Source organism: Vulpes lagopus, chromosome 11, assembly GCF_018345385.1.
Source record: "Vulpes lagopus strain Blue_001 chromosome 11, ASM1834538v1, whole genome shotgun sequence".
NCBI classification, from domain to species: Eukaryota; Metazoa; Chordata; class Mammalia; order Carnivora; family Canidae; genus Vulpes; species Vulpes lagopus.
Window position 1 is genome coordinate 99,164,978 of NC_054834.1, and position 27,683 is coordinate 99,192,660.

At 34.2% G+C, this 27,683-nt stretch overlaps 1 protein-coding gene across 2 annotated transcripts in view; it reads right to left on the reverse strand.

Moving 5' to 3' along the window:
* The window catches only part of LNPK (lunapark, ER junction formation factor), a 78,170-nt gene that overhangs the window by 24,983 nt on the left and 25,504 nt on the right, over window positions 1-27,683 (reverse strand). For both annotated transcript variants that reach the window (XM_041721687.1, XM_041721688.1), the window contains exons 5-8: window positions 25,919-25,977; window positions 17,941-17,981; window positions 11,059-11,142; window positions 10,929-10,980 (exon numbers count right to left, since the gene is read on the reverse strand). In XM_041721687.1, coding sequence (XP_041577621.1) covers window positions 10,929-10,980; window positions 11,059-11,142; window positions 17,941-17,981; window positions 25,919-25,977 — 236 coding nt within the window. The remainder of the gene's footprint in view (window positions 1-10,928; window positions 10,981-11,058; window positions 11,143-17,940; window positions 17,982-25,918; window positions 25,978-27,683) is intronic.

Genomic DNA, 27,683 nt, shown 5'->3' on the forward strand with positions numbered 1-27,683 from the left:
CAAAGACAATCCTCATATTTTCCCTAGTATTGGTCAAAGTTTTTCTCAACATTATGTCCAGCTCTAAGCCTCATAAGAAAAAGCATCAAGCAAAAGTCTTTGAATGATTCACATATACAAATGTGGAGATTCTTAAATTTAGGGTGTATTTGGCTCTTTATAAGTGATTATTAAATGTAGGTAAAAGAGGCATGAGATACCTTCAGGAGAGTTTCTATTTTTAAATTCATATAAATTCTGGTCTCAATTGTATAAATTTATATGATTCCTTTAAATAATCAAAATAATAAAGACTATGCATCTTGCATCTTTTTACTTTTAAAAATTTTTTGAAGGTCTTTATTCACTGTATAATCTTCTACGTATCCTATTCATAATAAGCTACTTTAAATTCAGCCTCTGCCCTACTTCCCTAAGTAAATTTTCTCAATAGGTGGATGGCTTTTTAGTATCAAAATGACTCCATAACCTCTTCCCTCTCATAGAGGCAAAGCCTTGGGGAGGAAAGAAAGAAAGAAGGAAACAGAGAGAGAGAAAAAGAAAGAAAGAAAAAACTTCCCCAACATTTCACTCCTCAACTTAACACAATTTGTTTCTCGTCCTCCTTCTTAGCTACCATAGTATCACTTACTGCTGAAGGCACCATTGTTTTGGTTACCACTAATGTTATAGCTACTCTTTATGAAATCCTTATTATCTGCTAGGAACTATAACAGACATTTAATGTGAGTTTACTAATGTCATCCAATATTTAGACCAACTCTGAGGTAACTTCTACCATCAGTTTTCAAAAGAAACCAAAGCTCAGAAGCTAAATAACTTGCCAAAAGTCTCACAGTAAATAAGAGATGGACATAGGACACAAATCCCAGTTATTATAACAATGTCCTCAACTCTGTTCAACCTCAGATTTGATGACCTCATTTGTCTTCTACTTGACCCTTTGTAGACCATGACAGCAGATGCCATCCCTACTACACTTCAACTTTCTAGATGCTAGTTTAGTTCTGCTTTCAAGTCTAAGCATTTCTTCTGTCTTTCTCCTGGGTTCCTCCTTTCTCCTATCCTTAAATCTCAATGTTCCCTGGGGTTTGGCCATAAACCTTACTCTATTTTCTTTTCCTGGGCAATTTCACTCAATTCCATGGTTTAAAGAATTATCATCTAGGGGATCCCTGGGTGGCTCAGAGGTTTAGTGCCTGCCTTTGGCCCAGGGCGCGATCCTGGAGTCCTGGGATCGAGTCCCGCGTCGGGCTCCCGGCATGGAGCCTGCTTCTCTCTCTGCCTGTGTCTCTGCCTCTCTCTCTCTCTATGTCTATCATGAATAAATAAAATCTTTAAAAAAAAAAAAAAAAGAACTATCATCTATACATCCCAATGATTCTTAATCTGTACCTATAACCTTAACCTTTTTCCTGATCTTCGTATAAAATAATCAATTACCTATAAACCATACCACCTGGATGTCACTTGACTCAACAAATCCACAAGCAAATCTATTATCTTCTATATAAACTTACCACTCCAATTCTTATGTTTCTTATCTTGCTGAAAACACTAACATCTAACCAGTTGCCAAAAACCTATATGATATCTAGATGTAGATATCTGCATATCTACATCTAGATATCATGTACACCTACACCTCCCACTCTCCACTATCCAAATCTAATTGTCATCAAATCTTGTCATTCTACTCTTAAATCTTAATTATCTGTTAAATCACTCCTTTTTCGACTCCTTTGCCACAATTTTATGTAGTGCCAGCCTTTATTTCTTTTTTTGGATTAGATAATATCCTAATCAATCTGCTGTCCTCAGCCTTGCTCTCTCCAATCCATTCTCCATATTATCAAAAAAAAAAAAAAAAGTGTTATTTCTAAAATGCAAAGTCTAGTGGCTTTTCATGTTGCATATAAGATAAAGTCCCAAACTCCATAATGTTGCATGCAAAATTACCCTCCCTCACATAAACACTCCCTTGTTCAGGCAGATAGCACTATATGCAGTCCCTCAGAGTACCACCTGGTTTCTCTCTTCTTATCTTTGCATGTGAAGTAGACCTGAAGAGTCCTTTCCCAACGTGTTCTCAAAGCAAATTGCTACTAGAATTTATAATGCATTATGATTTGTGCCTACCTTCATTGTCGTCCTTAGTGTGTTAATATTATTTACATGTGTGTACTCTTTTGAACCAAGATCTCCTAAAGAAAAACTGCATCTTTGTAGCCCCAAGATTTGGCAAGTAACCAGCATAGAATATGAACTTAATAAACATCCATGAAATAAATTCTTTCCTCTTGCATTTCAATATCAAATTTCCAACTACCTACTTAGATGGTGTAGTGGGCTCCCAAACATGTCCACATCCTCATACTCAGAGCCTATAAATGTTATGCTACATGCAAAGGAAATTAAGGCTGCAGCTAGAATTAAGATTGTTAATCAGCTTAATTTGTGTTGCCTACTACATTTCAGCCTAACTTCAGACCATAAAAAACAAGCCACCTTCGAGCAGAAAATATGCTAGTCATATATACCACTTGCCAGCCTTTAGTTTACTCTTGTGTTGTCCTATTTTTTAAATTAAGAATACATTTTGCTTATATTATTCATAAACAAATAATCCAAATTAAAAATGGGCAGAGGACCTGAGTAGATGCTTTTCCAAAGAAGACATACAGATGGCCAAGAGACACATGAAAAGAAACTCACTATCGCTTATTATCAGGGAAATGAATATCAACACCACAATGAGAGATCACCTCACACTAGTCAAAATGGCTAGTATCAAAGACAAGAAATAACAAGTGTTGGCAAGGATGTGGAAGAAAGGGAACCCTAGAAAACTGTTGGTAGGAATGTAAATTGGTTCAGTCACTATGGAAAACAGTATGGAAGTTCCTCAAAAAAATAAAAGCAGAAATACCACACAACGTCCACTTCTGAGTATTTACTAGGAAAAAAACAAACACACCAATTTTCTGAAAAGTTATATGCATCCTTATGTTCAATGTATCATTACTCACAGTAGACAAGATATAAAAGAAACCTGTGTCCATCAACAGATGAATGAATCAATATGTGATATAGATAAATAGATAAACCCCCCCACACACATATACATACAACGGAATATTACTCAGCCATCAAAAGGGATGAGATCTTGCCCTTTGCAACAACATGGATGGACCTAGAGGGTATTATACTAAGTGAAATAAGTTAGATGGAAAAAGACAAGTTACCATATGGTTTCACTTATATGTGGAATCTAAAAAAAAACAAAAAAAAACAAAAAACAAAAAAAAAGAAAACCCAAAATAAAAAAGACTCATAAATACAGAGAACAAAGTGGTGGTTGCCATAAAGGGGGCTAGAATAGAGGGATGGGTAAAATAGGTGAAGGGGATTAAGAGACACAAATTTACAAATAGAAAACAAATAAGTCACTGGGATGAAAAGTATACCATAGGGAATATAGTCAACAATATTGCAATAACTTTGTATGGTGACAGATGGTAACCACACTTAGCTTGGAGAGTCTTTTATAATGCATACAATTGTCAAATCACTACGTTGCTTGCCTAAAACTAATTTAATGTTGTATGTCAATTATACTTCAATTAAAAAAAAAGAATATGTTTTGCTTTATAGTTCTTTATCTCAACATTTACATTTTTCATCACCTTCATGATTTATTTCTACTTTAACTGCCTCCTATCTCTTTCAGTTTTAAACAACCTACACCTTGCAGTTCACCAAGGTCCCATTTGGTAAATTACTACTTTACGACATTTAACAAAATTAATTCATTCTAAAAAAAGTTTTATTTTCTTCAAGTCAACACATTTATTAGGTAACCACTATGAGCAAAGCACTAATGAATGGAATGCAGAGTTGCATATAGAGGTGGCAAGCAAAGATAAAACAAAATCATGAAACACCAGGTAAGTGCCATAAAAAAAGGAAGCCAACAAAGTACCATGGAGGGTCCAAGCATAGAGCGATTAAAGTCAGCGATGGAATGAAGGAAGGGTTCAGAGTAATGGTGGTATTTAAGATGAATATTGAAAAATGGATGGGGATCTAAACACCTTTGTTTCTGTATTAAGGTACATGTAGCAGTTTTATAATACAGGTCTAAAATTCTTTGATTTGCCTCCCATCAAATGGGGTTGGGAGGATGTCTATGTCTTCTCCCTTGAAGCTGTGCTCTGTTACTGTTTGACCAAGAAAATGTAGGAGCCTCAGTTTTCCAACTACTGTTGCTTGGGCTTCTTGCTCTTAGAACTCAGACACCATGGTGGAGCAAGACCAAGTGACCCCATGAGAGAAGTCTATGTGGAGAGTAACTAAGTGCTAGCACCAACTTGTCAGCCATGTGTGTAAGCTATCTTGGTAGTAGATCTTCCAGCTCCAACAGATGTGAGGCAGAGATAAGCAGTCTCTGCCAAACCTTGCCAACACTGCAAATTCATAAGCAAAACAAATTAATATTGTTCTAAGCCACTAAGCTTTGGGGTGGTTTGTTATACAACAGATGATTTTAACAGTATAGATATGACATTTAAGAACACCCAAAAATGAGCTTACTGTTTTACAAGTGTTTTCCATATTTTCTTAATCAAACCTACATCCCAAAAAACAGCAAAATATGGAGTATGATTCCCTTTGCTGTCAAGATCAAAAAGATTAGTGATTTCTACTTTAATCTTCCAAATATACCATGGAACACAAGTGAGTAAACTCTAAAAACCTACTTAAGAAGCTATAATCCATTTTCTAGAGCCATTAAAATTTTCTGCAGGACTTATTGATTTCAAATTTAGCTGTGGCAGGATACAATTGACTTTTCTTTTGTTAATTTCATTAGTAGAGATGCAGGGTTATGTACAAAGGTAAAAAAGAATGCATATGTAGCTTCCTTTTGAAACAAATAGGGAAGTCTGTTAAGGATTTATAGTCATAACCCAATTCTAGGACCTTGCCATTAAGGATAACTGCAGCCTTTCCAAGTTCAAGCATCCCACTCTGAAAACAGTTATCTTTCCAGATTAATTCCTCTATTATTCTTTCAACTCCAAGAGGATCTTTAATCAATTAGTTATTAAAGGAGTCAGCAAACTTTTTTTATAAAGGGTTACACAGTAAATATTTTAGGCTTTGCAGACGAGATACAGTTTCTCTTGCATATTTTTATTCTTCTAATTTTCTTGGAACACTTTAAAAATGTAAAACCAATTCTAAGGTCAAGAGCTATATAAAACGGATCTTGTAGTTTGCAGACTTCTATATTAATACTACCAACATCTTTGTCCATCATCTTCCACTCATGTCCTTATTTCCCTCATGATCATCTTAGATTCTATATACATTGTTATAATCACTACCTTGCAAACACTTTTCACTTCCTGTGCACCTTAACCATTTTATTTAATCCATTAGGTAAAACCCCAACCCTGGTTAAAACCAACTCTCTTCCTACTTCATAGCTGTACCCATACAGCTAAACACAACTAGAAAACATGCACAATCATATTTTAAATTGATGACTGTCAATTTTAATTTATTTGCTTACTTTTAAGTAGGCTCCATGCCCAGCGTGGAGCCCAGTGTGGGGCTTGAACTCATGACCTCGAGATTAAGATGTGAGCTGAAACCAAAAGTTGGATGCTTAACTAATTGAACCCTCTGGGCATTCCAAATTTATGACTGTTAACTTTAAGTGGGCATTAGCATCCCCTGGCATTCCTACATTTTCCTAATCCATTTGCTCTCTCACATCCCTAGAGATTTATTTTATGCATTCTCCTCAGGCCCCCAACAAGATCTTCCCCATTCTCACTCTCATTAAGAATATAAATACAACCAAAAGACAATTCCCACCAATTACCTGTATCTGTCCATGTTCTCTGTCTTCACTCCTTACTATTGACAAACTATGCACAGCCCCATCAAAAGCTAACTTCCACACTTGTACACCAAATCCCATCCCTTCTTGCCTCCTCATGGACAGTTTTCCATCAATTACGTCCACTCTCTCCATCATCAATTATTCTGTGTCCGCTAGGCCACTCCCAGTAGCATACAAACATGTTATTTCTTTCATACAGCATGTTCACTCACATACACATAATGCTTCCCTGTCTAGCTACCCATTTTTCTACTCCCTCTTATTCAAGAGTCTCTTCTGTCTCCAACTTTTCTACTTCCCTATTTTCTTAAGCCCACTCTAATCAGGCTCTTGCCCTCATTCCTCCACCAAAACTATTATTTTCAAGGTCACTATGGGCCTCAACATTGTTAAAAATCAATGTTCAATTCTCAACTCTCAACTTACGTAGCAGTATTTCTCACAGTGATCACACCTTGAAACACTTTCTTTAGTTAGCATTCAGGACTCCACATTCTCCTGGGTTTCCTCTGACCACTTCTCAGTGTCTCTTTATGGTTTCTCATTATTCCTGACATCTTAAGGTTAGAGTGCCCCAGGGCAGGCTTGGTCCTTTTCTCTTTTTTCTCCACATCTACATCTTTGGTAATCTCAAATAGTCTCACAGTTTTGATACCATCTACATATTGATGATACCCAGATTTATATCTTCAACCTAGATATTTCCTGTTTGCCAGACATATATTCTATTGCTTCCTTAAAATCTCTACTTGAATGTCTGGCATCTCAAATGTACATGGCCAAAATCAAACCCAGTTCTTCATATCACCTCAAACCTTCCCTTTTCCCCAAAAAGTGCTCCTCTTGCAATTTCTAACATCTTAGTAAATGGCAACTCCATCTTCCTAATTACTCAGGCCAAAATCCTATGTTCTCTGATCCTTCCTTCTCCTACCCCATATCCAACCCATCAGGAAATCTTTTGGGTTCTAACTTCAAAATATATGCAGAATCTGACTGCTTCTTAAACCACTTCCACTGTTACTGAACCAAGGTCCAAGCCAACATCAATGCTTTCCTAGACTACTAGAGTAGGTTCCCAAGTAGTCTCCCTGCTTCTACCGTTGCTCCCTTTACAGCCTCAACAAAGTAACCTTCCGATTATTTTATTTGAGATTTTACTTATTTATTCATGAGAGACACAGAGAGAGAGAGGCGGAGACACAGGCAAAGGGAGAAGCAGGCTCCATGCAGGGAGCTCAATGTGGCACTCAATCCCAGGATTCCAGGATCATGCCCTGAGCCGAAGGCAGATACTCAACCACTGAGCCACCCAGGCATCCCTAACCTTCCAATTAAAACATAATACAGCTCATGTCAATCTTCTGCTCAAAACAAAAAACAAAAATTTTTAAAAAGTGAAAACTGAAATTCTTAAAATGGTCTACATTCCATAAGGCCGTACAAGGTATGATCCTTTCTTTCCTCTCTTACTGCCCCTTCTACTAGTATCTCCCTTTGTTCAATCCAGTGCAGCCATACTGGTCTTGTTATTTCCAGAGCAATCTGGGTATGCTCTCTACTCAGTCTTTGCACTTGCCGATTCTTCTGTCTACAATGTTCTCCCCTTCAGATATTTGCATGGCTCATTCCCTCACTTCTTTCATATCTTTAATCAAATGTCAACTTACATTGATGTGGCCTTCCCTGATAAACCTTATTTAAAATTTCAACCCACCCTTACTCAAGGCACACCCTATTCACCGTTATTTACTTCCTCTAACATATATATATATATATATATGTTATTTCTAATATATATATATATATATATATATATATATATATTTCTCTCTCACACACACACACACATGCATGCACACATACAAAGTTTTTTGTCTGTTTTGTTCCCTACTATGTTCCTAGGGCCTAAAACAATGCCTACAGAGAGCACACACTTAAGTAAACATTTATTGAAAAAAACAGAAAAAAAAACAAAAAACAAATCCGAGATTAGTACACAGAAGTCAGATTTATTCCTGCATGCCAATTAAACTTTGAAAAGAAATGTAATTTCTTACCAACCCCAAATATCTCAATTTCTTTATTCTATAGAATCTATTCAGAAAATTCCACTGGCAAATACCTTTTTTCATTAAATCCAAACTATTACTTTTTTTAAAAGCTTGGCATGGAGCCCAACACAGAGCTTGAACTCAGAACCCTGAAATCAAGACCCAAGCTGAGACCAAGAGTCAGATGCTTAACCAACTAAGCCACACAGGTGCCCCAAATTTCTTTATTTACTAAGGACAAAGCTTTCCCATCTCTCAGTCTATGATTCCTCCAGAACTAGAATAAATGCTATGCACCTAAGCACCATATCATTTTATTAAATGTAAATATGTATATATACACATATATCTACTTTTATGTTTTTAGTCCTTCATACTAAATGATAACACGGATTTTCTAAGACTAAGCACCCACCAATTAAAAATTCTTTAAAAAGAATTTAAGAAGAAAAAATTATTTAAAAAGGAGTCAGGACTACACTGTCAAGATCAATGAAAAACAAGGAGTCTGGGAAACTGGCACAGCCAAAAAAGTCTAAGAAGACATGTCAACTAAATGTAAGATGGTGTCCTGGATGAGATACTGAAGCAGAAAAAGGACACAAAATTAAAGAAAAAAAAAAAAAAACTATGGAAATGGGTGCCTGGGTGGCTCAGTGGTTGAGCATCTGCCTTTGGCCCCGGTCATGATCCTGGGGTCCTATGATCGAGTCCCACATCCAGCTCCCGGCAGGGAGCCTGCTTCTCCCTCTGCTTATGTCTCTGTCTCTATCTGTGTGTCTCTCATGAATGATTGAATGAATGAATCAATCAATCAATCTTAAAAGGAAAAAAAAAAAAAACCTAAGGAAATCTGAATAAACTGGACTTTAAGTTAATAACAGTGAATCAATATTGGTTCATTAATTTTAGCAAATGTTAATGTAAGATGGTAACAGAGGATACTTGGTACAAGGTTATATGGGAATTCTTTGTACTAGCTTTGCAATTTTTCTGTAAATCTAAAAATATTCTAAAAGATTAACCTTATTAAAAAAGAAGAGATGGTCAGGTTAGTATTATCTCCAGTACATATTATACTCCTTTTAGTAATAAACTTAAGCAAATCGATGAATACTATTTTCAAATTTTATAATCAATATCAATGTAATATATCATTAACACTACATAATAAAAAAATAAAAGATATCTTCTACACATGATTCACAGTTCTGGTTCAGCAATCAAGCAAGAGAGTTATTAAAATAAGAACATATATAATTTTTACTAGCTTTCTTGCATGAGATACATATATATATACATATACACACACATATATATATATTTAGTACCTTTTTTCCCCTTTCTATTTCAGTTCAGAAACAAGTAAAACACAAGAAAAAAAGGAAAAGAGAGGGAGAGAAGAGAAAGAGGGGAAGGAAGGAAAGAATGAACAATGGTTCAAGCAAAGACATAAATATTTGACTAAACTCACAGGAATGCAGAACTTAAACATTAGTAGAATGTATGACTAAGTCACCTACAAAATGAAAGGAACCTAGAAGAGATCTGAAAAGATAAACAACAAAACTCAATTATAACTCTCAAAAAGGAGAATGAAGTTGAGATATAGTTTAGAATTTTTTAAAATAAGGAAAAAATTCCAAACAGCAATTAATTACTACAGACCTAGAAGAACTAGTAATACTAGAATAGGACACTCCAGAAGAAATTTTTTTGTATATTTTTTATTGGAGTTTGATTTGCCAATATATAGTATTACACCCAGTGCTCATCCCATCAAGTGCCCCCCTCAATGCCCATAATCCAGTCACCCCCTCCCCCCACTCACTTCCCCTTCCACTACCCCTTGTTCGTTTCCCAGACTTAGGAGTCTCTCATGTCAGAAGAAATATTTTTTAAAGAAAAAAAAAGCTTATAAGCTTAAGGTCAAAAACCATATTATATTCATCTCTGTATTCCCCATGGCATTTACACTTAAGAATTATTTAACACGTTCTTTTAAACGAATAGCTCATTTATGGTATAGCTAAGAGTTAATTCTCCCTAAAAGGATATCCAAAAGCAATGCCACAGGGATCAAGAGCAGAGAGACCAGCAATGGTTTTTCTATAACTACAATACGACATCAGAAGGAAAAAATGTATTTGGATTTCAAAAGCTTCGAAGGAAAAATGAATTTAAATTCTTCAAGGAAATGATGTTGCCTAAATATTAATAAGTACTTAAGAATGTCAGTAAAGAGGTCATACTTTTCTTTTTTTTACTGAAATAACAGATTTTTTTAAGTAACAGCAACTGCTTTCCACAAAATGTCACATTTAAAAAATATTATTTCCTAAAGTTATTTAAAAAGTATTTTTGAAAAGTTAGTGCCAGTTATACAAAATACTGTAAAAATGATAGAAACCTGGCCTATAGACCAAACACTCTTTTAAAAATTACTAAAAAGTAGTATAAATTGTAAAAAAAACTTAAATCGGCTATGAAGGCAGGAGTTCAGTGCAAGTATCTATGCCTAATTTATTTTAATCATATGTAAACTTTTACACTCATCAAAACATCAGGCTTATATTTTTATAAACCAAATCCTACTTAACTGACTGAGCCACTGAGGTGCCCCATAAGAATTTTCATAAGGTATTCTAAAAGATCCTTATTTGAACAGGGGAAAAAAACTTATAAAATACTGTTGAAATTATTTTAATTTCAAAAGCTTAAAACCAATTATATATTTAATCTCAATGGATAATATCTTTTACTTATCAACATATTCCTGAAAAATCAAAATGAAATGAACTTATTGCCATCCACTCCAAGTCATAACTCATATTACCAAATATAAATTAACATAAAAGCATTCTACATAAGTTTTTACACACCTCTATCACACTTTTGAACTCACTTGGATAAATATGGATCTTTCCAACAGCAGCAGCAGTTTCTACAAAGTTATTTACCTTGTCCAGGTCTTGCAGTTACAGCTGCTCCAGCAGATGGCGGCTCAAACTCCTGTCAATTAGAATAATGTTATTACAGTGACCTACTACAATGCACTATTTATAAATAGCACTGATATAACAGTCTTACCTTTGCTTTTTTTGAGTCCGGATCAAACCTTTCAAGAATTAATTTAGCCGTTTTATAAGTTTCTTTTTCCATGACTTCTTCAAGCTACAAACAAAAATTTCCATAAATTGTCACACTTGAAAACATACACACTACTTATTTTTATAAGTCCTATTCCAAAAGTGTTCAAGTACAATGGTTAAAATAAACAGCATATAATATATCCAGACAGCATCAAATACTTCCTACATTCAAATAATTAAAATCCAGATTTTAAAATGGCTTCTAACCCCTAATATGTTACTTGTATTTAACAGCTTTACTGCAAGGAAATACCAAATACTGCTAATTGTTTACATATAATGAGGAGAATAATTACATGCACCAACTTCAATAATGGAATGTGCAAAAATCTATCAGCCATCATTATTGGAAGTTATTAGACATGACAAGCAAATGACAGGCAATTCCTCAGATTTATTTCCTCATAGCACTTAATGCTATTAATTTAAAGAAGGTCGTTAGCCAAGAGCTTTACAAAATAAAATCTCTGTGCCAATTAACTGCTGTCAGCATCGATTTTAGATTATTTATTAGCAGAAGCAATTAGCTTGCTGCAAATGCAGTGAAAACTCACTAGCTGGGAGAACAGCCATGGAATTTGAACAAATGACTTTAAAAGCTGAAGCTCCCCCTTTTTTACTTAGATTCAAACAACTTTAGAGGGAAAAAAACACAGTAAGAATTTAAGTAAAAATTTTACTGAGTTCTATACTCACACTAGGGACTGTAATTAAAACAGTTCATTGTTACAGCATTTTATTTACAATACACACAAGTCACTCTATGGCTAAATACAGGGTTTAATTTAAAAAGCAATAACTAGTAAAGTATCATTTTAGCAGTTATGGCCCAATATCAGAAAAAATTTAATTTTAGTACAAGGCAGTCATATTATGACAAATAGCTAATGTATAGAAGAAAATGCTTTGCAAAAATTGGAATGGGACCTTTTCCTTCTCAGTGACCACTGACAGCCACTTAGATTCATTAAATGTCATATTTATTCCAAAGGTCATTTATTTTAGAACACAACACAGAGCACATTTACCAAGTTAAGAATACAGTTAAAAATATGCTACCCAATCATAGTTAATGGATTCCTCATTAAAAACTCAATTCAACATTTAAGAAGCTAAGTACTTAGATGAATGATTTATTAACCTTGGTTTAGTGAAACTAAAACATTTTCCTAATTATTTCAAAATTATGATAAATTCTCTAAACAAACAGGTTTAATGTTCTGATGTAAAGGAAAGGTTTGCAGTTCACTTTAGAGTTGAGAAAAAACTGGAAATCAAGATAGAAAGAGGACATGATACCATATATCCCTAAATCAACATAATCTACATGGAATATCAATGAACTACACCCCTGATCTCTACAAATTAATTTTTGATGTTTCAGGTCAATGTTTAGCAATAGAACTTTACATAATGATGGAAATGGTTTATATGTTCTTAATACAGTAACCACTATGCCATATATAACAAATGTTGCTTATGCAACTGAGGAATGGAATTGTAGTTTTATTCCATTTTAAACAATGTAATTCAAAAGATACATGGATGGGGCTTTTGGCTACTGATGTGGACAGCACAGTTCTAGATGAAGAGGACTGCTAGGCTTAAAAAGATTAGATACAACTGTGATCTTTGAAACAACACACAAAACTCAAAATCAAAATGCCACTTCATCAAATGAATGTAATACCTGGTACATCATTCAGCAAATATTTATGTTTATATCTTTGTTCATGTAAAGTATCTTCAATAAACTAAAGCACTAAAAGATGTAAACTATTCTCCTTTTCTAACAAAAATTTTTCACTTAATAGCTTAACACACATGTATCCATCCATACATTTTAAGTGACTAACTTGTTTCAAATAGAGACATTCTGATAGTATAAAAAAAAAAAAAAAAAAAAAAAAAACTTGAAACTCTGAAGTCAGAAAAAAAAAATCTAGGTTCAAAGCACATCCCCATTCTTAATTACTTAAAAAGATTTTGAGCAATTTCAGTGGCCTCAGTTTCTCTTTTTGTAAAGCAAATACACTAATATTTTCTTCATAGCACTGTTAGGCACTTAAATATAATAATGTAAGAGAAAGAATCTACAATAGTACCTAATACAATAACACATAATCTTTATTTAATACACTCAGATTATTCAGAATGGGTCTGAAAACAGCAGTGTTTCCAAATACCCAACATATTAATGAATGAAAATTTGATACTCAGAATCCCCTAAAACACGTTACTGTTTTTCATAATATTTTTATATGTTAAATAGTAATGAATGATATAACAACGAATGAACTGTTCTTCTGTGATACGTTATACTAAAAGTTTCTGAGCTTTTTATTTAAAAAACAAAATAATCACATTATGAATCAATATTTTGTCAAGATTATATATTTCAATAACATGTAAAAATTATTTCTACTTGATTAAGACATTCCATCATGGACACTAAAAGAAGGGAACATTAACACAAATGTCAGAAAAAAAATTTAATTTTAAAAGGTAATCGTACAAATATTTAATATTTAAATTATCATTCTTAAAATTTTAAAACACACAAAGCATCAATTGTTCTATCCAATATTCTTCATCTTTGCTTCATGACAAAAACTCTAGATGTAGAAAAATTTATTTTGTTATATATTAACTTCGGTCAAATTATTAGGAGTGTGCCCCAAAGCATATTCAACTCAGAGCATTAGGGTACATGTTGCATTATTTAAACTCATCTTTTTACAATGATGAAAATCTGTCTGCTTACCCTGATTTTGGTTCTACTGCTGAAATCAATACTGTTTTTACTAGTTCAGATTTTATATCATTTTCTGATTTCATACAGCAGTATTCCACAATAATAGTCCCATCTTTTCTCTCTGCATTTCTTCTGTTAAAGTATTTACAAAGATCTAGAGCCTAGAGTGAATATTCAAATACTAGAAAATGGCAGCAAACATTATTGGGTAATATAAAAATATAACATTTGAAACTTCTCGTGAGGTGAACAGCACTACACAGAATTACATGCTGAACTTGCTAATTTAAGGACTTTTTTGCTTCCAAAATTTATTTCATGTAATGTCATTAACAGGATTATACATAAAACATACCATGAGTATAAGCTTATTATTACTTATTTGCAAAAAAATTTCACCATTAACAAGAGACAGGGCCCATAAAACATAATATGGCCACAAAAGCAAGACAGATTAATTAGATTGTAAGATTTCTCTACTACATGCTCCTGTCCTTCTCCCACAAATGTCCATATTAACCTAGAGCTCAGAATGTCAGCATTTCCTGCTCTTTCCTTCAACCAGCGTTAATAGATTCGTTTGAACCAGTAACATTTTGTAGTTAATTGTTAAGCTATAATACTCAGAATTATAACATTTCCTCCCGTGTTCTAATATCAACTGACTTTCTCAGGATTGATTGATTGACTGATGGATTTGATTTACTTATTCACGAGACACACAGAGAAAGGCAGAGACATAGGCAGAGGGAGAATCAGGCTCCCTGCAGGGAGCCCAATGCGGAGATTGGATCTCAGGACCCCAGGATCACGGCCTGAGCTAAAGGCAGATGCTCAACCAGTGAGCCACCTAGGTGCCCTTCAGAATTTAGAAAAACATGAATTTCCCGAGAAATGCCAGAAAGGAATTACCACACAAAATACTCTCCTTAAGGGTGCCATAGTCAGTTGAGGGACTGACTCTTGGTTTCTGCTCATGTCATGATCTCAGGGTTGTGAGATCCAGCCCGCCTCTGGAGCCTGCTGGAGATTCTCTCCCCTTCCTTTTCCTCCCTCCCACTCTGCTAGTCTGCCACTCCCCATCCCACCCCCACTCATGCATGCATGAGCGCAGTTTCTCTCTCTCTAAAAAAAAATTAATAAAATCTTTAAAAAATAAGAAATACTATGCTTGACAAAGTACAGCATTTTCATGAAGCCACTTAAATTTAAACTCGTGTTCTGATGGATCCGATTTTGAACTGTTTTCTTGAAATGCTCATGGATGCAAAGGGATTATCTATTAAACAGTAATTTTAAAAAACTGAATGTTTGTTTTAGTAGCAAAATATACACATCTAGACTTGGGAGTTTTTAAGATTAATTAAAGATTAATTCTTAGCTTTATTTTAATAATACTTACATTAAGTTCTTAAATTTAAAACATTGTCAAGATACCAATTTTCCTAAAATAATTTAATTTTTTAATCAATTGATAACTCATGTTCATTCTTACACATTACACTTACACAAATCATATTGCAAACCTTTTCAAAATAAAGATAGATCCCTAAGGAAACGACCTTTCATAAAATGTCATGTAATAAATATAATTTGTATTCATTTTATTATTGAAAGAGAGCGGTAGGAGTGCCTGGGTGGCTTGGTCAGTTAAGCATCTGCCTTCAGCTCAGCTCATGATCTCAGGGTCCTGGGATTGAGCCCCTGATAGGGTTCTCTGCTCAGTGGGGGAGTCTGTTTCTCCCTCTACCCCTCTCTCGGTGATCTCTCTCACTCTCTCTAATAAATAAATAAAAATTTTTAAAAAGAAAGAGGAGGGATAGGAATTGGACAATTTTAGACTGACAGTTATTTTCTTAGACGCATTTCAATAATAAAAGTATTTTTAAAGCTAAAAAATGTGGAGTTTAAAATGAAATATCAATGAACAAGATCAGAGTGCCCCTTCTTTTTCCTCTCATTATCAGCACAATCATAAACAAGCATTGTGCTCCTTACTAACTCACCCTTAACACCTATTGTTCTAAACAAAGTGTAAAGAAAGTATAAAGCAACTCAAACAAAGCAGCTCTGTTAAGAGACTGAGTAATAAAGGCCAGGGACTAGTTCCCAGTAGCAACAGTATTATAACTAACAACAATCAAGTCAAAGCAAATTGTGTTCCCTAATTAATAAAATGAGTTGGAGCAACCAATTTATTTTTTCTTTAATTATACTGCAAGAAATATGACATACTAAACTATTCTGTAATATTGACACCTCTTGAACCATTTAAATATAGACATGTGTTGACACCTGAACTGAATTTTCCGACTGTTAGGCCCAGATGAAGCATCTTTATGTCGTGATTCCTTCAAAGGCTATTAAAGAAGCAGATTGTTCGGCTTGTCTTTTCAGAGTTTTCCAAGTCTGCTCTGTTACTCTATTAAGTTTTTGCCCAATCACCTGCTCTCCAAGATTCGCTTTCTAGTGATATAATTGAACTGACATTTGGTCAGCTTCTCATCACTTAAAATTTTTTTAATTTCCTTCTTTTTTCTTTGTCTTCCTCCCTGTATTTTCTACTTTAATAAAAAATTCTCCATTTTGGTACAAAGTGGAGCTTGGCTCCAACCACCTCTATCAGCTCTTCCTTTTATCACATCAGCAAACCAAACCAATCACATCACAACTTCTATATTACTGAGAACCATTGGTATTTCCTCACTTTGAATTTCTGGCTGTTATATGATGTACAGAATGCAAGAAATATAGTAAGATATAATATTTCCATGTTTCAGAGCCATGAAAAATGTCAATGCAATGTTGATAAATAACTCACTGAACACTGAAGAAGCTCAAACAAGTAAGAAATCATTTCGGGATTAAAGTTCTATACTTTTCAAGTACTTAAGTCCTCAAGACCAGTGTCTTTATTACCATTTCACAAAACATTTTTTTTTTTTTAAGTAAGCTCTAGGTCCAATGTGGGGGTTGAACTCACAACCCCAAGATCAAGAGTCAGTTCTACTGACCAAGCCAGCCAGGCACCCTCACAGAACAACTTTTAACATTAATCTTAAATTTCATAATTTTTATTAGTTTCATATATAATTGTTACTTATTACATGTTACACTAAAATACATTGGTCATATGCATCTGATTAAATTTTATTAAATAAGTTTCTACATAACATGCCCTTGCTATCAATTACCATTTTCATACTTCAAAAATAATTATATTAAAAAAATGTAAATTTAACTCAAACACCAAGTTCAATTCGCTTAGTGAGTATGATATATCATCCTCTAAATATCTAGGGCCCTTCTTCTCTTATGCTTGGCCCCCTTTCCAAATATCTTAAGGGGATCCCTGGGTGGCGTAGCGGTTTGGCGCCTGCCTTTGGCCCAGGGCGCGATCCTCGAGACCCGGGATCAAATCCCACATCGGGCTCCCGGTGCATGGAGCCTGCTTCTCCCTCTGCCTATGTCTCTGCCTCTCTCTCTCTCTCTCTCTCTCTATGACTATCAAAAATAAATAAAATTAAAAAAAAAAAAAACATCTTAAGAACACATATAACTGGCTCCATAAGAGATACCCATGTGATCAGAGCTGCTTATAGAAAATGAAAGAAAAAAATTCTTTCACCCTTTCTTTACTCTTTTCATGTAAAACTTGACTTTTACAACCAATCTTTTTGATTCTCTCTCTCTCCTAACCTAATTACTTAGCCTTATTCTGTCCAGAAAACCTGAGAAGGGACATAAGTAGATGTTTGATACTTTTTCAATCCTAATAATCTGGATACCCATTTTTTACCCATGTGCCTCATTGAGTCCTCCAATATGGTTATTTACTTGCTTCTGACTTACAATTGCATAGATTCTCAAATTCAAAAAAGTCCATAACTACTTTTCCCATCATTATTAACTAGCAAAAATATTCAGAATTTAGCTTCATCATTAAAACACTATCTAAAAGCATATTTGTTACTTGGATCGTCATTACTTAAACAGACAAACATTACTTATTCAGTTCTCAATATATTTGTCCTATGTAAATTAATTTTAAATAAGTTAACTTACTATTTTTTTCTTCTGGGATTTTAAATCATCCAGTGCTTCATCTAGAAAAAAAAGATTTAATTAATAAATCAAAGCTAAATCAGGTATTAAGATTAGATATCTTAAAAATAGTATGCCAAATGATATACATTAAGCATCCACATGAAAACTTTTAGAATTTTTTACTGACATGTACAGATAAAAATTATCTCAAACTTTATACATATATATTTCATATTGTTGCCTATATGTTACAAGTAGAGAAAAAACTGACTTTATATAGAATAAAACACCTTTCAAAATTTAAAAAGGGGGATCCCTGGGTGGCGCAGCGGTTTAGCGCCTGCCTTTGGCCCAGGGCGCGATCCTGGAGACTCGGGATCGAATCCCACGTCAGGCTCCCGGTGCATGGAGCCTGCTTCTCCCTCTGCCTGTGTCTCTGCCTCTCTCTCTCTCTCTCACTGTGTGCCTATCATAAATAAATAAAATAAAATTAAATTAAAAAAAAAAAATTTAAAAAGGCCTATACATTTTATCAAATAGAATTTAAATAATTATTCTTAATTCAATTAAATTTATAGATAAAATTATTATTTCTTCATTTATGTTCTGGGGTAGCAAATATCTGAAAAATCAAATCAAAGTATATTATTTATGTAAAAATACAAATACAAACTTATACAAAAATTGTACTATATTTTTTTAATAGTTTTTAATGTGCTAGCAGACATTACTAATGGGGGGGGAAAGCCTGCTAACATCTTTAAAGAGAATAGACATCTATAGTTATATAAGACCAAGCCAAATATTTATCCCTTAATCCAGAAGTCAGCAAACTTTTTCTAAAAGGGCCAGACAGTTAAATATTTTAGGCATTATGGGCCAAAAGGCAAAACTAAGTCAGCACTTTTTAAAACAAAAAAGTAAAAAAAATAAAAATAAAACAAAAAAGTAAACAGATTTCCACAAATCTTTATTGACAAAATTCAATACGATAATAATTGAGTTAAATTATTTTTTGTAACACAGATCTATCACTTAAAAGAATGGAACTATTTTTTTTTGGGTGGGGAGATAACATTTAAATGAGGTTCAAAGTTACTGTTCTCTATCATCAAAAATGATTGCAAATATTAGCACGTTGATGTTGATCTGTCATGAGATTTACACATTTGATTCTTTGAAAATGGTTTTTCAGACATATAGGTACTGCTAAATACTGAAATCAGTCCACAAGACCATGATTTTAATTGAGTAAATTCATTGTTTGGAAGGCATTTATAGACTTAACTCTTCTATTGATATTCGCCTTTTCTTGTCATTATATTGCATATTAACCACTTTCAATTGAAGATAAGTGGAAGCTCCTCAATTGTATAGTTAAACGAATTTTGAAATACAGAAATTTCCTTTGTACTTCTTGAAGTCTGAAAAACACTGTTGGGTCTTTTCTCTTTTGGCTAAGATCAAGTGTGAAAAACACTGCTGGAACTATAGTTTCAGCTCAGATCATGTATTTACTACAAATTTCAGGGGGAATGAGGATCTTGCTTCTTGCTTTTCCAAGTCTTTTTTACTTTTTTAAGATGTTTTTATTTATTTATTCATGGGAGACCCGGGGGGGGGGGGGTGCAGGGACACAGGCAGAGGGAAAAGCAGGCTCCATGCAGGAGCCCGACATGGGACTGGATTCTGGGTCTCCAGGATCACGCCCTAGACTGAAGGTGATGCTGAACGCTGAGCTACCCGGGCTGCCCCCAAGTCTTTTTAAAAAATTATTTTGTGTCAATACAATGACATTTATTTTCTAAATGACTTTATAGCACTATAGGTTTTGCATATAAGGATTGTTTGTCTTGCAATCTTAGGTTGAACTCCTTAAGAACCATTGTCAACTCTGCAACAAAAGCTAATTTTCCAAAGTCAGTCAACATTCAATCATAGTGGTTGAAGGTGGTTCTTCTCCTACACAAATACTACAATCTATGCCCTGAGCTCAAAACATCACAATAAAACTGTACCGGCAGGTTAAGATATTCAGCTTCTATTTATGATTAAAGTTCACATAACTGACAATGGTTAAGTTCTTGAGAGTAAATAAAATTCTCCATTGACACTACTAATTTATGGTAATTCAAATACGCTTGGAAAAGTACCTGCTGCCACATAACACAATGAATAACCACAAAATGAAAATACCTTACAGTTTCACAAGTTTGCAAATTAATCCAAATAGGCCTTTTTCTGCTTCATGCATTTTTTTTTATTATAGTTGACACACAATGCTACATTAGTTTCAGGTATACTGAAACTAATTTGACAAGTTTATACATTATGCTATGTTCACAAGTGTAGCTACCATCTGTCCCATTACATCACTAATACAATTTCATTGACTGTATTCTTTATTCTGTGCCTTTTAGTCCTATGACCTACTCATTCCATAACTGGAGGTCTATGTCCCTCTCCCCTCTTCATCCATTTTGCCCAATCCCCGACTCCCCTTTCCTCTGGCAATCATCAGTTTATTCTCTGTATTTACAAATCTGATTCTGCTTTTTGTTTACTCATGTTTCTTAGATTCCACCTATGAATGGAATTATGTTATTTGTCTTTGTCAGTCTGACTTATTTCACTTAGCATAATACCCTCTAAGTCTATCCATAATGTCTCAGCACAATCTCATCCTTCATATCCCATTGTGTGTGTTATCTATTTGTCTACTGATGGACACTTAGATTACTTCTGCAGTTATTGTAAATAGTGCTGCAATAAACACAAGGTGCATATATGTTTTTAAGTTGGTGTTTTCATTTTTTTCTGGGTAAATACCCAATAGTTGAATTGTTGGATCATACGGTATTTCTATTTTTAATTTTTCAAGAAATCTCCATACTATTCTCAACAGTGGCTGTACTAATTTACATTCCAGCTAACAGTACACAAAAGTTCCTTTTTCTCCACATCCTAACCAAATTATCTTTTTTTATTTTAGCCTTTCTAAGAGATATGAGGTGATATCTCACTGTAGTTCTGATTTGCATTTCCCTGATGATTGCTGATGCTGAGTATCTTTTCCTGTGTCTTTTTCCTGTGTCTACTACAACTAAGCAGTATCAGATCCAAGAAAGATCACTCAAAATCATTTGCCATATTTTTAAACTATCCTGCTTCCAATATTCTGTTCTTCAAGCAATTATTCTTGCCAAAAGGCTACTTACTAAGCAAATATACTTTCTCTGAATATATTTTTTTCAGCTGCTGTAATCAAACACAATAATTAATTCACCATTGGTAAATAAATGACTTTCTCTGCTTCACTAATAGGCCAATCAGAAACTTATTTGGTTGAAGCTCCATTTTCACTTTTTTTTTGTAAGTTTATTTATTTATTTATTTATTTATTTATTTATTTATTTATTTATTTATTTGAGAGAAGGAGAGAGAGAGTACAAGCAGAGGGAGTAGCAGAGGTAAGGGAGAAGCAGGCTCCCCGCTGAGCCAGGAGCCTGATATGGGGCTCATAGTCCTGGGATCATGACCTGAGCAGAAGACAGTCACTTAATGTATGAAGCCACCCAGGCACCTCTCACTTTTTATTTTTATGAAGAATTCAGCTATGATGAGATATTCAATTTTTAAAATTCTAATTCTTATGACCATTGCTATTCTGTGAGTTGGGAATATTATGAGTACTTGGTTTGGTACTATCAATGTATATTTTTATTCTTCGAGCACAACTATAATGTCATTGAATAATAAACACAATGCTTTATGTTTTGATAACAAAACAACCCACGGCCTACTATGCCCTAAAAATGCAACATTCAAAGTTAAATCTTCTCTTCTTTTGTTTTTTTTCATGATGAGTATACAGTGGTAATTTTGAAAATATAAAATTGTCACTATATATGGCACATGAAATGTCAAGTTATAATGGTGTCACTGTGATTTGCAGTACATCCTGCAACAGTCTGAAGTGTTGAGAGCACCACAGTCTATCACAACTACTTAACTCTGCCATTGTAGGATGAAAGGAGTTACAGACAACATTTAAGTGAATGGGCAGCATTTTGCTCCAATAAAAACAGGAATTTGAATTTAATATAAATGTAATATCCCAAAATATTCTTTTGAATTTTTCAATGATCTAAAAATTTGAAAATCATTCTTAAATCATGACATGTAAAAGTGGTGGGCAGGACTTAGCCCACAGGCTATGGTTTACCAACTCTTATTCTATACTAGGTCCAAGGTATAGAAAAAAAGGAAATAAAACTAAAAGAGAACAAAAAGCAAGAACACAGGGGCAGCCCTGGTGGCCCAGTGGTTTAGCGCCGCCTTCAACCCAGGCCCTGATCCTGGAGACCTGGGATTGAGTCCCACATTAGGCTCCCTGCATGGAGCCTGCTTCTCCCTCTGCCTGTGTCTTTGCCTCTCTCTCTCTCTGTCTCTCATGAATAAATAAATAAAATCTTTAAAAAAAAAAAAAAAAAGCAAGCAAGAACACAATAGCTTCAGGCTTAAATATATATATACTACAATTGACTTTATGCTATGAGTTTTTATGCTAAAAAAATAAATGTAGGACTGTAAGATAATCTTTTATGAGTTCTATTTTAAATGTACATGTAATACATACTCAAATGAATTAAATTTTTTAAATAAAAGGATCCCTGAAATAATTTTTAAAGCAACCCTTTTATATAATAACTATGTCCTGATGTGTCTATTTATAAGTTAAAATATTCATACATTTAATTTGCTTAGAGAAGTGTTTCCAAGCACTCTTTTAAGAGAAGATTTTTTTGTATTTTCCACTATTTTGTTAGTTCCATGAGGTCAGAGAACATTTTGTTTTAAACTTCTTCCTGTCCTTCTGGCATCTGCTATATTACCAAATATCACTGGAAACAACATCATAAGCTTAATTTCCTTAATATGATAGTAAGTACCAATATTTTTTAAAAGCACAGCAAATATCCTACTTTATGGTAAAAAAAATAAAAGCTTTTACACTGAGAATTAGAAACTAGACAAAGAATCTGCTATTTCCACTTCAACTCACTATTATACTGAGTCCTAATCCATTAAAACAAGACAAAGATTAAAAAGACAAGAAAAATAAAAAAAGAATAAGGAATAGAAAAGAAAAATCAGTACCATGAGCCCACGTGTGTTAACACTTCACAATTTTTATATACCTTGGCATAGTTTCACTTAGTACTCATAATAATCCTTCCAAAACAAATATTTCATGTGTATGATGCTGATGATAATACATGTTTCCACTTTGCAAATTAGGAAACTGAGGTTCAGAGAATTAAAATTTGTCTGTAGGACAAAAAGATAGCCAGTGTGGTGGAGCATAAGTGAAAGACGAAGAGTAGAAAGAGATGAAGTTAGAGAATAGGCATAAGCCAGAAAGTAGGGGTAAAGAATTCAGATTTACTCTGGCTGTCACGGGAAACCATTATAAAATTTGAAGCAATGGGCAGCCCAGGTGGCTCAGTGGTTTAGCACTGCCTTAAGCCCAGGGTGTGATCCAGGAAACCTGGGATCAAGTCCCACTTTGGGCTCCCTGCATGGAGCCTGCTTCTCCCTCTCCCTGTCTCTGCCTCTCTCTCTCTGTGTCTCTCATGAGTAAATAAATAAAATCTTTAAAAATAAAAATAAAAATTTGAAGCAGGAAAGACACAACAACTATTTTATACCTTAAAAATAGACTGGTTTGGAAGTCATTCCTATTACAGGTAGGAGATGGACAATGACCTGAATTACAAAGTAGTAGTAGTAAAGCATATTAGAAGTGGTCAGATGCAAGATAATTGTGGAGGTAGAGATGATAGGACGTTGAAGGGGAGAGAGAAATGCACAGTAGATTAAAGGGAATATGAAGTCAAAATTGAGTCCTGCCCACCCTTCCCCCCACAACTATGTGGAAGTAAGATTATACACCAATAGAGACAACCCAAGAGAAAGAGATAACACAAAAGAAGGTAATTGCAGGAAGAGATAACTGCAAGAACAAAGTCCTTGAGATGGCCAGAGTATCCAGAATCCGAAGCATAAATGGAGAGCTTAGCCATAGATGGCATCAAGTTCAGTCTTCCAGACTACCACTGAAGGATGCTAACATACTGAGTAACAGATGGAGCTAACTGGATATATTTGGTGGTGGCAGTAGCTCTCATCTATTTACATCTATTTTCTCCATAAAGTGAGACTCTCCATGAGTTGCCAGGTAGATTTTTGTGGGTTTTGTTTGTGAATTTTGAATTTTTATTTAGTTGACTGGTTGGTTGGTTTTATTTTGGTTTGGTTTTTGTTTATTTGCAGGAAGGCAGGTATTAGTGATCTGAAGAGAAATATAATCTCAAGAAATACTCTCAGAGAGAAAAAAGTGAATTTCCTAGGGAAATACGAAATAGGACCATGTAGTAGTACAGAGTATACATTTAATATTTACTATCATAGATTTAAAATAAGTCTGGTCAGGGACACCTGGGTGGCTCGGCCAGTTAAGCATCTGCCTTTGGCTCAGGTGATAACCCCGGGGTCCTGGGATCCAGCCTCCATGCTTCTCCCCCTTCCTCTGCTCCTCCCCTCCTCCTTGCTCTCTCTCTTATATAAATAAGTAAATAATCTTTTTTAAAAATAAAATAAGTCTAGTCAGTATGCTTTATGATTTTCTCTTTCTATGATCTCTTTTGAAAGAAATTTAGCTTTTCTGATGCAGGGATAGACCAAGCTTATAAAAGTTTTTAACCAGAAGAGAGTTTTGCGGTCATAGATTAAGAATATAATTGTATTTAAATAAGGTACAGTTTTTGCCAAATAGAATGGGAAAAGGGGGCAAAGGTGTCAAGAGTATCTGCAAGGAATGGTCACTGGGCTAACCCATGAACATACACTGGGTTAAAGAGAAGTCATAAGTGAGGGGGGCAATTTGAAAGTCATATATGAACCTTACTTGGATTTGAATCAAACAAACAAAATATATTTAATATTTTATGATATTAGGTATGATATGATATGATATGATAATATATTACGTTACGTTAATGATAATGCATTGTATAATGTATTTTCTTAAAGGCCTTTCATGGATAGATATAACTGGGATATACTTAAAAAAATATAGTATGTAGATAAGAGGGTGGGGATAAAAATTAAACAAGGCTGACCATGAGCTGATAGTTATTTACATTGTGTGATAAGTATATGAGCACTTATACTATTCACTTTCCTTTTGTGTATAATTTTGTATGTGAAATTTTTGACAATAAAAAGTTAAAACAAAAAAAAGAAGTCACATTCAATATGATGAAATTCACATATCTTTGTTTAATTATAACTCATACTTTTATACCTGAAAATCTTTAAAATCTGTACATAGGATGGGATCCCTGGGTGGCGCAGTGGTTTGGCGCTTGCCTTTGGCCCAGGGCGCGATCCTGGAGACCCGGGATCGAATCCCACATCAGGCTCCCGGTGCATGGAGCCTGCTTCTCCCTCTGCCTGTGTCTCTGCCTCTCTCTCTCTCTCTGTGACTATCATAAATAAATAAATAAATAAAATTAAAAAATAAAATAAATAAATAAAAATAAAATAAAATCTGTACATAGGATACAGAAGGAAACATCATAATTTGCATATTTTCATAAAAACAAAAGCCTAGGAACTGTGAGGTTAAAGAGAATGGTGCAATTAATTAACAAATTAAAAGATGTCTACTCTATAATAGCATAAGTTTTGTGTAAAGATTAATAAATAATTTCTCTCAATTTAAAAGATGAATTAATGAACTATTTTGTGTAAAAAAATTCTGAATAAACAAGATGAACATAACACAAATGTAAAAGAGAATCCCTTTAGTATTTACAAGATTGTCATTTCAATACACCATTTCACAACCTGCCATTCAGTTACAAACCAATGTACTATAAGAAGGTGTTTTTTTAAAATGTATTTATAAAAACTTAGAAATTAAACTTACTATTTCTTTCTGTTCTCTTGGAAAAGAAGAAAATAAGCACTGTTCTTATGCTCCAGATGCTACAGAGGAAGCAAAATTCAGAAACAAAAACCAACATTAGGATAAGTGAATTAAAAGCCATATAAAATGAAAACAAATATACATTTCCAGTTAGAGTTCAGTACATTGCTTCCCTTTATATTTTGAAAATCAGAAAGTATTTCTGTATTTGAGACTATCAGAGGTCTACCTCTGCTTTCAAGAGTTCTCAAGATAAAACACATGGACCTTCTGAGGGTTCCCCAGAATTATGAAATTACCTTTCTGTGTATAAGTGCATTTCTCTGGAAAGAGCACTGTGTTTATCACTCTGAAAGGGATCTATAAACCAGCCCCCCAAAAAAATTATAGAATCCCTTCTTACTAAGTAAGCATCAACTCCAAAAATTTGTCTATTCCCATGCATTGAGAGAAAAGCACATTTCACAAATCCAGCACATTGTGCAAATATAAGCTGCTATTACTTCCCTATTATTTAACACTGGAAGGATCTTCTCTACTAAATAGAATAAGCTATCTAGAAGAGAAAAAAACTTACCTTCAAGGAAGTACTTTACAAGTAAACTTAGCTAAACACTTCCTTTCAAAGATTTTATGAGAATTCTTTGGGCACTACATTAGTAAGACATGAAATGATATTAAAAGTAAATCAAAGAATGATCCTAATCGCAAACTTGTCAAGGTCATCTCTCAAATTCAATGTAAATACAGCACAATAGTTTTCTTCAAAGAACATAGCAGAATACATATAGAAACATTATTCATAATTTTATAAAAGAAATACATTGCAAGGGCACCTTTGTGGTCCTTCCAAATATTTTCTTGTGCTGCATCTCAAGTGCACATGGAATATTCTCCAAACAGATAACATACTGGGTCACAAACCAGGTCTCAACTAGTACAAAAAGATTGAGATCATATCATGCATATTTTCAGACCACACTGCTATAATATATGAACCACAAGAAAAAAATTGGAAGGACCACAAATATATGGAAGTTAAAGAATATCCTACTGAAGAATGAACAAGTCCACCAGGAAATTAAAGAAGAATTAAAAAAAAATACATGGCAGCAAATGAAAATACAGCAGTTCAAAACCTTTGGGATACAGCAAAAGTGGTCCTAAGAGGAAAGCACATAGCAATACAGGCTTTCCTCAAGAAGCAAGAAAAGTCTCAAATTCACAATCTAACCTTACACTTAAAGGAACTAGAAAAAGAACAGCAAATAAAGCCTAAATCCAGCAGGAAAAGAGAAATAATAAAGATTAGAGCAAAAATCGATGATACAGAAATCAAGAAAACAGTAGAAGAGATCAATGAACTGGCCTGGTTCTGACTGAAACTGACCTGGTTCTTTGAAAGAATTAATAAGAATTAATAAGATCAATAAAGCTGGGATCCCTAGGTGGCTCAGCGGTTTGGCGCCTGCCTTTGGCCCAGGGCGCGATCCTGGAGACGACGGGCTCCCGGTGCATGGGGCCTGCTTCTCCCTCTGCCTATGTCTCTGCCTCTCTCTCTCTCTGTGTGTGTGACTATCATAAATAAATAAAACAATTTTAAAAAAAAGATCAATAAAGCCCTGGCCAGACTTACCAAATAGAAAAGAGAAAGGACCCAAATAAATAAAATCATGAATGAAAGAGGAGAGATTACAACTGACACTCAAGAAACACAATTATAAGAGAGTATTATGAGCAATTATATGCCAACAAATTAGGCAAT